The sequence below is a fragment of the Papio anubis genome, chromosome 9 (assembly GCF_008728515.1).
Source record: "Papio anubis isolate 15944 chromosome 9, Panubis1.0, whole genome shotgun sequence".
NCBI classification, from domain to species: domain Eukaryota; kingdom Metazoa; phylum Chordata; class Mammalia; order Primates; family Cercopithecidae; genus Papio; species Papio anubis.
In genome coordinates this window covers 65,065,089-65,078,509 of record NC_044984.1, presented here as the reverse complement: position 1 = coordinate 65,078,509, position 13,421 = coordinate 65,065,089, and the positions used below count along the sequence as shown (strand labels likewise).

Genomic DNA, 13,421 nt, shown 5'->3' with positions numbered 1-13,421 from the left:
GACAATCTAGTTAATTTTTTTTTTTTTTAAGACAGAGTCTTGCTCTGTACCCCGGGCTGGAGTACAGTGGCGCAATCTCGGCTCACTGCAACCACTGCCTCCTGGGTTCAAGGGATTCTCCTGCCTCAGCCTCCTGAGTAGCTGGGATTACAGGCGCACACCACCAAGCCCAGCTAATTTTTTGTATTTTTAGTAGAGACAGGGTTTCATCATGTTGGTCAGGCTGGTCTCGAACTCCTGACCTGATGATCCACCTGCCTTGGCCTCCCAAAGTGCTGGGATTACAGATGTGAGCCACTGCGCCCAGGCTTAGTTAAAAATTTTTTTTAATCACACTGGATTTTTTTTTAATGTACAGCTACAGCCAATGTGGCATTTCATTAATTTCCTTTTCATGGTTTATTTATGTCTATTGTGATCCCCTAAAAATGTAAATTCTCAAAGGAATTTAGGATGTGTTTTCTACCTTGGTAATTCATTTTTAGACACAGGGCAGGAATCTAATACATTTGTTGAGAAGCATGTAATTTTCCTTAGCTTCCATGATTATCTTTACCACTGATAAAATTACTGATTATGTTAAACCAAAACACATATTTATAAATCACATATCTATTTTGTCTTAAAGGTGCTACTTGGCACTTGGTAAGATTTAATTCACAGTCATAGAGTCAATGTTTATTTACAAGGCTAGGGAAAATATAATGTTAAAAAAAAAAGTGTATATTCTAATGAGGGACACATAAACTCATTTTACTCACTTTTATTGTGTCTATGTCAGGGCAGTCAAATGAAATGGAAGGCAGATTATCTGTTATTAAAAATATGCTAAATACAACTAGGCATGATGGCTCATGCCTATAATCCCAGCACTTTGGGAGGCCAAAGCAGGTGGATCACCTGAGATCAGGAGTTCGAGACCAGCTTGCCCAACATAGTGAAACCCCATCTCTACTAAAAATACAAAAATTAGCCAGGCATGGTGGCAAGCACCTGTAGTCCCAGTTACTTGGCAGGCTGAGGCAGGAGAATCACTTGAACCCTGGAGATGGAGGTTGCAGTGAGCCAAGATCGCACCACTGCACTCCAGCCTATGTGACAGAGCGAGACTCTGTCTAAAAAAAAAAAAAAAAAAAAGAAATCTGCTAAATACATTTTGAACATATAGGACCCAATAAAATGTTTTTGACAATTTGTTATTTAGCAATTGCCTTCCTCAAAATACATGGCAGTGAGCAGTACTCCAAAATCAAGTACCATAAAGTATGCACATCAAATAAGATGCATTTGATAACCAAACATATTTAAGATTTTTGTTTACTTTTTGTATCAAGAATAATTCTACCAATGACAATAAATCTTAAAACTTTGTCGCTGCCTTTGTGATAAAGAGAATAATAAATTTTGTGGTACTCATATATTTCTCCAGTTTGCAATACAAATAGAAATGATATTTATACACACTCTAATGGACTGTATGAATAATAAATGATGCAGCTATATTTTTATCATGGTAATAAAAAGTCAAAAATAATAGAAAAATTCTTATGAGTTAATAACAAACAGTGAATTTATTCTCACACATTCAGTGGATGAGGATTTATCTTATTTTAGGGTTACTATGAAATTTTCATTTGTGGTTTTCTGGAAAATCATCAAATGTTGATCACCTTTCTTATTATTCTGTTTTGAAGCTATTCCAACATCCTATTTACTTGAACTTGCTGGAGTCTTCAAAGAATATTATAGTTATATTTAGAAAGAATGTCACCTTAGGAAATAGGAGATGTAATTTAATATAAGTTGGGTGTGTAACAAAAGAGCCCCTGAGAAAGGGTCATTTGAACTGAGACCTGAATTTTGATAAATAGTAAGCCAGGTAAAAAATGACAAGGAGAATATGTTAGAGTATGTGGCATCCCAAAAGGTTTTTTTTAAAAAAACAAACATACTGTCCTAGCCATACTAGCATGACAATAAGACTTGCATTATAACAGAGATTTGTAATCTCCCTACCCTCTCCCTTACCACACCCCTACACATCAATTATCACTAGATCTCTAGCCCTTCTCAATTGTCCCACTCTGAATCTCTAGAAGACATCCACTTTCTCTCATAAGAATGGTTCTTTTGGTTTTGCATGACATATGCAGAAGTGAAGTTTTCTGCCCTTACTCTCCAGGTCACATTCTATGGAATCTGTCACCTTCTGTGGGGTCTCCTGTGCACAGGAAATTGCCATAGCTGTTGGCAGTGCCATAGCTGTTGGCAGTGGTAGTATCTGCCCGTGGCTATGTCAGAATTTCCAGGATTGATCCCGATGTCATTGATATCTGCACCAAGGACACTGTTCTCTACTTGCTGCTGGGATTCAAGGTCCTGTGTCTAATCATTGAGGACCCATGTGTATTGATTAGCTGTCGGAGGCCCTCTGGGCTTGAAGCTCTGCACTAAATACCACCAAAGGAAAGGGAGTCTTCTCTTGTGTCTTTTCCTCCGTTTGTGTGTGTTCCTTAGTTATGTATTTGCCCAAAATGTCGTAGAGGCTTCGTTTCATTTTGTTTTTATTTCAGACTTCATTTCCCCAGAGTTCTGACACAAGTTTTGATCTACGTTCCTCTTCCCTCCCCTCCATTTCACTCCAGTTTATTGTCCTTAAATTCCTCTTTTGAGACCTAGCCCTCAGGTCACTTAGGACAAATTTCATTCTGAGAAGTTCTTTAGTCATTCATGTAAATAGACACATAATTATTTCTAGCTCATAGTTCTTCTGGTTATGCCAGATTTTCCTGAATCCCCAGGTGGACACACCATTATTTCTATAAATGGCCATTCTCATATTAGGTCTGTATTTTTGGCAACTGAGTTAAGCAACAAACATCTTTTACAAAATATTTTTATAATGTGATTACATGTACATTTTTAAAATTTCACATATGATTCCAGAATTTTCATCTGTTGTCTACGAGGGGACTCTAGAGACAAAATATCTGGGTTAACTAGCTAACATCTCCGCAATTTCTTCAAACACTGTTAAATAGTTCATTAGTAAAGAAATGTGGTTAGCTTGTGGTATATGAGGGAACTTCAAAAAGTTCATGGAAAATGGAATTAAAAGATAAAAATAAGAAATATAAATCTTATTTCTCAACAAAAGCTCCATTTTAAGTTCAAGACAATTTTGTAGACAATGATACCAGCCATTTAGTCTATCCCTAAGGAACTGAGGGTCCTGGGAATTTAACTATGTCAATATAATATTTTTTACATCATTAACTGAAGAAAAATTGGTGCCCTTTAAATATATTTTAAGATTAGGAAACCAAAGTAAATGAGAAGAAGCCAAATCAGGACTGTAAGTTGGATGCCTAATGATTTCCCATCAAACCTCTCACAAAATCGCCCTTGTTTGATGAGAAGAATGAGCAGGAACATTGTTGCGGTGAAGAAGGACTCTCTGGTGAAGCTTTCCCAGGTGTTTTTCTAGTAACGCTTTGGTTAACTTTCTCACAACACTCTCACAATAGGTAGATGTCATTGTTCTCTGGCCCTCCAGAAAGTCAACAAACAAAATGTCTCGAGCATCCCAAAAGACTGTTGCCACGACCTTCACTCTTAACTGATTCTACTTTTGCTTTGACTGGACCACTTCCACCTCTTGGTAGCCATTGCTTTGATTATGCTTTGTCTCCAAGATTGTACAAGATTAAACATGATAAAGCCATTTTTAATCTCCTGTTACAATTTTTCAAATAAATGCTTCAGGATTTTGATCCCACTTACTTAGAATTTCCATTGAAAACTCTGCTCTGATCTGGGCATGATTCTGACACCCAGCATGTTGAAACTTTGCTCAACTTTAATTTTTCATTCAGAACTGTGTAACCTGAACCAATTGATATGTCAATAGTATTGGCTATTGTCTCTGCTGTTAATCATTGTCTTTCTTCAATTAGGGCACAAACAAGATAAACATTTTCCTTGCAAATTGATATGATCTGCACTGCAGGCTTTACATTCAACATTGTCTCATTCCTTCTTAAAACGAGTTATCCATTGGTAAACTGCTGATATCTTTGGTACATTGTCCCAATAAACTTTTAGTAGATCATTAATGATTTCACTATTCTTCTATCCAAACTTCACCATAAATTTGGTTTTTGTCTTTCCTTAAATAGAAATAATTCTGCTAAAATTCTTCAATTTTGGAAGAATTAATGTTGCTCTGACAGGGGCTCTTTTCAAACTGATATCTCATTCTTCTTAGTGCCTCAAACTAGATCCTGTTCAGACATGTTACAACAAATTCATTTGAGTTTATTTTGTGCAAAAAAAATTTTAATTGATGCATCTTTTTTTCACAATATGCATTTTCCATGAAGATTTTGAAGACCTCTCATATAACAGAAGTCAGCATGTGTACAAAATTTAGTGTTTTTCTTAATGTCTATCCCCTATATGAGAATTTTTAAATTATCTGAAACGTAAAGGTTTTAAATGGTCTTTAAAATAATTACATCTTATTGTCCATATTTTTAAAATAAGCTAATTGTAAGATATAAGTTTGAAATTTATATCACTTATGAGATGCCACTATTAGTAAATTATGACATAGATATGAGATATGACAAAAAAGTTCACCAAGAGACAACCATACTAAGCAGAATGGGTCCAATCTTTACTTGTCTCCTGAAGAATAGCCACATGACATAGTTGAAAAATTAAATATGGGGTAAGAAGGCCTAATTCTGCCACTTATTAGTCGTCATTTAACCATTTTGAATTTCGTCTGTGAAAATCTCTGCCCAACTTAATAATAACAAAACTACTTAATGGTAACATTTATTGAGTGCATATTAGGTTCCAGGCAACACCCTACACATCTTAGAAGCTTTCTCAATCAATCCCCTTAACAATTTCAGACACAGTAGACCATTATCTTCTCTTTCAGATGAAAAAACTGACCTTGTGAGAGGTTAAGTAACTAGCCCAGGTTTATCCAGCTGAGTTGAAGAGTTATGCTTCAGACCCAGACAGTCTGACTTTGAATCATAGCACTTAACTGGTGTGCTGTACCTAATGGGAAATGATGTTCAAATGTGGAGAGTGGTATTAACTCTGAAATCACTGTGGTTTTTTGCCTCTGAGATATGTGGTTGAAGCAAGTCATTTCTCAAAAATAGCCACTGCATTCTCTGTAACAGTCAACTGCCATCATTTTCCAGATAGACCTGGTAATTTTGTATTTTAAAAATATCTGCAATTGGCTCAACAAAATATTTTATTCAAATTCCATCACCCACAACTATTTTGCATTTTTTGGATCTTATAAAACCATTACATCTTATAGACTAACAGATTTATGTAGTTGTAATTACCATATACATATATTTGCATTATGTTTATTTTACCTAATATTATAGACCTTTATTCATTCATCCGAAAGATATTTATTGAGCTTCTGCCATAAGCCAAGCATTATCTAGGCTCTGTGGATCATCAGTAAGCCAAACAGCCAAAATCCTTGCTCTTTTGAAGCATACTTTCTAATAGGAACAGAACATAACACATCAATGATGAGAAGTGCTAAGGAAAAAAATAATAAGGCAAGGTAAGGAGGCAGACGGTGACAGGAAGGGTGGTATTCTAAAAAAGTCTGATTAGCGGAGGCATCTCTGAAAAGGTAATGTTTCAGTAGAGACTTGAATGAAGGGACGGAGTGAGCCCTGCAGATATCTCAGAGAGAGGATTTCTAACAGTGAGACAGTTTAAAAAGGCTCTGAGGCTGGCGGGGGCTTGGTGTGTTTGAAAAGCAGCAAGGAGACTAAAATGAAGTGGAAGACGAGGAAGAGTGGTGGAAGATGGGGGGGTGCTATTAGAGAGATCAAATAGGACCATGTCAGATTATAATTTTATTCTGAATGAGTTAGAAGTCTTCAGAGGGTTCTTTTTTAAAAGTACTGGCATGATCTAATTTATGGCTTCAGAAATTACTCCAGGTTTTTGCAGAAAATAAACTATAAAAGGCAGAATGGAAGCAGGGAGACCTGCTTTGGCAGTGGCTTTGGCCCATGATAGATGTGGAGGTGGTAGAAATGGTCTTATTCTGAAAATTGTTCATAGTTAATGCTAACCGGTTTTACCAACTCTGGAGGGAAAGAAGGGAGACAAGAATGATGGCTGGTTTGTTTTTGTTTTTTGTTGTTTGTTTTTGAGATGGAGTCTCCCTCTGTCGCCCAGGCTGGAGTGCAGTGGTGCGATCTCGGCTCACTGCAACCTCTGCCTCCTGGGATGGCTGGTTTTTTAACTTGAGTGCAGGAAAGATTGAAGTTGCTAGTTATGGAAAGGAAGAGAATTGACAGAGGAACAGATGCAGGGTAGAGGTGAGTAGAGTAGGAATCAGGAGTTCAGTGTGGACAAGATCCAGTTAGTTATCTAAGGAGGTATGTCAAGGATGCAACTGGATGCATGAGTCTTGAGTTCTAAGGGAGAGATCCTGCTTAATTTGAGACTATAGAGGAAAAGAAGAGAATAAGAATTGAGCATTGGGCTGTCCATTGTATAAAGGTGAGGAAGATGAGGACAAATAAGCAAAGGAAACTTGAAAAGGAATGGCCAATGAGAAGCAAAAGTAAGAAAATGTGGCACCCTGGAAGCCTAGGCAGGAAACGGTATCAGGGCAGAGGAAGGAATCATTTGTGTAAAGGAGGAAAGTCAACAGGAGGAAGATTAAGGATTGAACATTGGATGTAGCAATTCTGGTTTAGTTTAACAGGAGCTGATACAGGGAGAATGGGAGGTGGAAAGAGGAATTAGAAACAATAAATATGGGCAACTCTTTTGAGACCTTTTGTTTAAACTGTGATTAACAAAAAGAAACGGTAGCCGGATAACAGGATATTTGGATTTGTTCGGCTTTTGTTTTAATGTGAGAAATATTATAACACATTTGAATATAAATTAGAAAGATCTAGTAGAAAGGGTGAACTAATGATGCAGGAATGAAAGGAAGAATTAGACAATTATATCCTGTTGATGTCACATTATCCTTTTTACTGTTGATGTAACATTATCCTTTTTACTGTTGATGTTCATTTAAGTTGCTTCTGATTTTTTACTATTATGTCGCAAAGCAAGTATTTGTGCCTGCTTATTTTTTATTCATTGAGATCATTTTCTTAAGATAAATTTGCAGATGGGGAATTACTGGATTAAAGATGATGAACATTTTTAAGACTCTTAACACTGTCCTATTGCCTTAAAATCAATTCCATGTGCCCAGTAATGTATAAATGATTAAGTTTTATTGCAACCTTGCTAGAGTTATGTCATATAACTTGAGTCCATAATTCATGGAATTCCTACTGTTTCAACTACCCTTTTTCTATCAGACTATTAGCTTCTAAAAGACGGAGATAATGTCTTAATTTTTTCTTGCCATCTATTTTTTAGACCAAATATTTCTCTAATAATAATACAACAGTTATCTGAAATCCCTCTGGGTTCAATCGTAATGGTATGCGTATGGTATGGTGAGAAAAAAAAATCATCAGTTTTAAAATCAGACCAACCAGTATTTGAATCCCAGATTTGTTACTTTGCCTCTGATTGAGTCCCTTTAATTTGCCCATCAATATAAAAATTAATAATAATCCTTGTTTCTAAGTCATGCTGACTGCTAAAATAAGATATCTGTAAAGCCCCTAGCACCAAGTAAGAAAATTTTGGTGGAAATAGTGGAACTTTGAAAAGAAATTTGTGCTTATTATGAAAATAGCTTATGAGCATTTAATATTTTTTAAGTCAGGAAGATAAAAACATTCCTCATGCAACACACCTTGTCCACAGCCCATAAAGTTCTCATCTTACAGTTTTGCTAATTCCCATGGAAAAAAAATCCCCATGAATTTCAATTCTAGTAAACTGTTGAAACAGCAAGCACCTGGGATATCTCTTGGGAAAGCACAGGCTGCTACAGTAGACCTGGGATCCGCAGTGTCTCTAGAAATAGTACCAGGCAGTTACCTCCAGGTGACTAAATGAGGCTTCATCTCAGCACACAAGCTTAGAAAGCTTTACGATTAGTCCTGCTTGCTATGGTGAGGAAATAACACAAAGAACAGTACCAATGGAAGCCAACTTCATCACAACATGCAGTCAGTTTCCAAACAGGTAAGATAATCTCTCATGACAGGCAGAGGGTCCTTGGTGTAATGTTGAGAGCTTAGAAGGGTAAATATTAAGATTTATGTCTATATCTGTTCATGTAAATGTAGATAAATGAGTCAGCATAGAACCTCTGTGATATCTAGGGAAATATCTTTAGCCTAAAAGTCTGAAATTAAAAGAAAATGCTATGCAACCATTCAAAATATCTTAATAAAGATCCTACCACAATCAGAAGGAGTTTCTTGTAAAATTCATAATCATCCTAAGGAGAGTAGAATTACAAATATGTTCACTTGAACAGAACTCAAAAGTTCGTAAAGGACCTTGAGTGGAGCAGATATTTTCTTTGTTTTGTTTAGTGTGGTTCCCACACTGACATCGGGGAAAAGATGACTACGACTAGAAACGAAAATTGAGAGAGGATTACAGTGGGTTAATTCATTAAATCTAGACATTTTTATAATATTGACATCCCGGGTACCCTGTGTTTGTGTGCAGACTTCACTAAAACACTAGTCAGTAGCTTCTGTTATAATTGCATGTGGGGTCCAGTGAGTGAGAGTCAGTGCTATGAGACATCATCAGCTAAATTCCCAGCTGGGGAACTCAGCTTTGTTGTTTTTCATCAGTAAACCAAGAACCTTACTCTAACGTTGACTTAAATATGGCTCTTGTTAAAAATGATATATATATTTATTAGTTAATCTGTATAGAAAGTGCTATCCTCAGGTGAAAAACCTCGCACGATGTTTATTTCACTTGTTTATTTCAAAAAGTATGTATTTAGTTTCCACTGTGTTCTAGGCATTGTACAAAGTTCCAGACAACAAAGATTAAAAATAAGAATTTAGTTTGAATATTTAAAAACAATATAATGATTCTGCTGTTGGTACAAAGTTATAGATAATTTTCATTTTATCTGTGGTCCTTGATGATGAATCACAATGTCAAAAAATAATGCATCTGGTGTTTACATCCATCTTAATAACAAAATTGGATTAACTTTCTGTCTGATTCAATATTGCAGAAAACAGTCATCAAGATGGCCCAAATAAATTATTTGATTCAAGAAGTCAAGCTCTGTTTCCCACAAAATAAAGGGCTGCCAGATTTGATTTTATTTTTTTAAGTACATCTCTGGTGTGAGACATGAGCAGGTAATAATGCCAAATTATGGCTTGGCAAGAATTTCCAAGCAGGATTTAGGGCTTAGCAGCAAGATTTCAGACTAAAGGGAAAGGAAAGTTTTTAGTGATTTTCTTTTAATATTTGTTGCATATATAGTTTTTAATATGAGGAGGACTAACCTGTTTAAATCTATCATTTAAAAGAAATCAAGCTTTAAAGAAGATGTGGCTTCTTAGCCTTGTACACCAAAATATATTGCCCTACAGCATTCATAGTCTTCAAGTTAATTTTTAAAATTGCTATTGCGAATTACTCAGTTGATAATTGATGCTGGATTCTGTTGTATCAAATTAGCCATTTCTATATTTAGCTATCACAAAAAGGAATAAGCTATAAATAGTCTCCCTTGTTTTTCTGATCAATATATGCACTTCTAACAATTTAATAATTAGATCAGACATAGTGCAATCCTAATAAATACCATGACCCCAATCTTCCTAAAAGAAAAAAAAAAAGAATCTTACTGTGGTAATTGAGAAGTAATAACAGGATGAAATAGGCAGAGTCATGTTGTGCTTTAAAGTTATGCTGCAGACAACATCACTCAGAATCTTTCTTTTCTAGAAATGAGATGGTTCTCAAGGTGCTAATCACTAAAATAACACATTGTGGAAAATTATATGCTTGTTGTTATTTTGCCATATCCTTCTTCAGTTGAAAGGACCACAAAAACACTAGCTAAATCTCATTCCACACTCTGCCTTTATTCATTTTAACTATGCAGAAAATTATTAATTCCCCCTGTGACAGAAAAAATCAAGATTACTAGGAATAAAAGTTGAAGGACATTAAATCAGAGTTTTTATTTGCATCTTAAAAGCACATGCCAATAAACCTCATTTCATTTTACCGTGTTTCTTGGAGAATTGTGTAGTTCACCGGAAGAGTGAAAACACAGAATCCTATTACAGCCATTGAAGTGAAACATAAACTACTTCATGGAGGGAATAAAAATAAAAGTAAAAGTATAACACCCTTCCACGGAGCATTAGACTTCAAACTACCCTTGTAATCAGACTGATGTTTCAGAGCTTGTGTGGTCTCTGTGCCCCTTCAGAGCGTAAGCTTTTGCACGTGATCAGCTGAAAGTCCCAAAAGAATCTATTCCTGTTGATTGAATATAAGCACATAAAAGGTAGCCATCTCCTTATTTCACCTACATCTGAAATAAAGCTCCAATGACCTGTAAGGATTGTTAATTTCTTAATTTAAAAAAAAAAGTAGTATTTATATATTCAGTGACTCAGGACAGTATCAGTTTATGACTAGAATGCAAAGTTCTTGGGGGCTGAAGGATTATTATTTTGCCCATGTATATCTACTTCTAAGCATCCCTAAATGTCACTTCGAAGTAATCTTGGTCTCAATTCTTACTGAACAGTGTAGTGAAAAGTCTTCTTTGACCTTTCAGAAAAGCTCCATGAATGAAGAAGTCAGGGCTCTGATGATTAGAGTTTTGTTATTTTGATGGTGCTGGATGTAGAAACCTGAATTTGTCTGACCTCGTTTTTCAGACATTTGCCTGAGTGTTGAGCTTTTGTCCACACAGGGTTTCTGCCTGACCCTGATTCCAGTCATTTTCAACTCAAGCTTTGGCTCCTGGGTTCTGCCATCAGCATGAGAAATACTGAAGGAAGGGGAGGGGAGTAATAACTGAGGGGAGGCTGAAAGAGAACAAAGAACAAGAATAACTGGGAAAAATAACATCCCAATAAAAGATTGAAAACATAATCGGGGGAGTGGAAGGTGGAAAGTTCTGTTGACTCAAACATATAATAATGAGAATTGAATACTCTGTTAAAAGCAAGTAACTCGCTATTATGTTTGTTTACTGTACCCAGGATAATATCTATTTGTGGTTAAATCGTGATTTTTCTCCTGTCTCTAAAGAACTTTGCATTAAATCTGTTTTCTTCTATTTCATCCATAGACCTGTCTGTAACTTTTATAAAAATATTTTTACAAGCATAAATGGACATGAAGTCACAAAGTACAGAAATGATACTATCATAAAAAGTATACAGAGTATTATTTCAGATTTTATGGAAGCTTTATCTCCTCCAGTGAATTTGTACTTGGAAGAGTGGAGACCTTCACCATTTCATAATTTTTAAAAACAGCTTATAAGGATGGGGGCTTACTCAAAATTGTATAGAATTTAAAATTTCCAGAACAATGTACAAAAGTTCTTCATTTAATTTCTAAATTTTAGGTCTTTGCAGGTGAAAGAAAAGTTTTTATCACAAGAATGTTATTAGGGGATGTGAAAGGGGACACTAATTAAGAGGTAATATTAAAATAGATGACAGAGATTAATGAAATGAAGGAAAAACTAGGTTATAAAAAGCATTTCAAATGAGTAGGATACAGGATTCTATTCTAAATCATTAAATTTGGCTTTGTTTCAATATTAATATTTAATTTGTAGTGGTACAAATGAAAAGAAAGATGAATATGAATTTAATTCAATGTCTTTAAAGAGTCTTCCAAACGATTTAGGATTTGAATTGCATGTTCACAGAAGCTGTAATGTGAAGGGGCAGGATGGAGAGTGAATGGAAACAGAGATACTGAACTCAAATAACTGTTCTTAAAATGTGCCGTTTTGACCTTCAACCTCGAATATATATATTCTCTCCAGAGACAAATGATAGCATTTCAGCAAGACCAAATTGTTTTGACCCTTGCTTTTTCCTGGGGCCTAGAGTTTCTGATTGACTTTTGGTGAAAGCTCCTTAACAAGTATAATAATCATTAACTGTAAACACTGCAAATCCAATCAGGCCACTTTTTAATGTTGATATTATTACTATTCTGGTTACTACGTTCAAGAGCTTCATTTCATCAACAAAGTTGTTCCTCCACTTCCCCTTGTACTGAATATTCAAAGAAGTCACTAAACTAATCTTTGTCAACATTGGTGTGTAGTAAACACATATCTTCAAGCCTAGTTTACTGTTACCTTTTATCTGCCACTTCTAGCTGTTTTATAGCTAATAGTGACGTCAGTGGTGGCCATCTGGTGCGGCGGCTGCCATCACGCCGGCCGCTGCAGGGAGGGTATCGGGAGGAAGCAGACAGACCCCCCCAACAGCAGCCCACTGCCCTGGGGAACGCCCAGTGGGGCGGGGCTGGATTGTGCTCGGGGCAAGGGGGAGCTCTGGCTAGCCCCTGAGCCCCCGGGCCACAGGCGGAGCTCCGAGAGACAGGTAGAGCTCTCGGCAGCATCCATCCAGCCCCGCTACTAGCGCAAGCCCAGCAAGGACCTAGAGCCCCTGCCTCAGGCTGCCAGGGGGCATGGCCAGGTGCCCTGCTCCATGGAGCCTGCGGAGCCGGCATAAGCGAGAGCCCTGCCTCTTCCAAGTTGGCAAGTGGGAGCTCCCCAGGTGCAACTGCAGGTGTCCAGGCCACCGCTGCAACCTGGGCACCCCTGTGCTCTCGGGAGCTGGGAGTAGGCAGAAGCCCCGCCCTCCTGGGCAAGGCTGCAGCTGCCCAAGTCAGGGCTGCGGATCTAGGCCTCCTGCTCCACTGGGCAAGCAGGAACCTGCTTCCTCTGCTCCCAGCTGCAGCCACCCAAACCTGATTTGCAGACCCAGGCATCCCTGCATTCTTACCCTTGCAGGCTGGAGTGCCTGTTTCTGCTGCCTGACTTCTCCCTACTCTGGGCACCTGCTCTCATCTGGGAGCAGGGTTGGGGCTGAGCCCACTGCTCAGGGCAGTGCTGACGTGTCAGCCCTCCACAGCCTTACACCTCCCAGACTTTGGGTGCCAAAAAGAGGGGAAACTAAAGGGGGACTGAGGGCAGCTGAATGCTGACCTGCAGGTGTCTCTTGGTTCCAGCAGCCTGGGCACCATGGATGGCCATGGGAGGCAGGCTCCTGGGCAGAAAATGGCAGGTCCCCAGTAAAGCCTGGGGACCGGGGCTGCCAGTCCTGCAGACCCAGAGCAGGAGCTCATGGTGCTTTTTCCTGGGCCCACCCATGGCTGCCTATGAACTAATTAACATGCACTTCCCTACCCTCTGAGACCCATAAAGGCCTCAGCCAGAGCAGGCAGAGGGTGGA

General features: G+C 37.7%; 1 protein-coding gene across 2 annotated transcripts in view; it reads left to right on the top strand.

The window, feature by feature from the left end:
- The window catches only part of PTPRR (protein tyrosine phosphatase receptor type R), a 281,445-nt gene that overhangs the window by 121,662 nt on the left and 146,362 nt on the right, over positions 1 to 13,421 (top strand). The window contains exon 1 of one of the 2 annotated variants that reach the window (XM_003919625.5): positions 6,237 to 8,172. The exons of the other annotated variant lie outside the window; for it this stretch is intronic. Coding sequence (XP_003919674.4) covers positions 8,152 to 8,172 — 21 coding nt within the window. The 5' untranslated portion in view covers positions 6,237 to 8,151. Of the gene's footprint in view, positions 1 to 6,236; positions 8,173 to 13,421 lie in introns of those variants that run through there. 2 annotated transcript variants of the gene reach the window in all.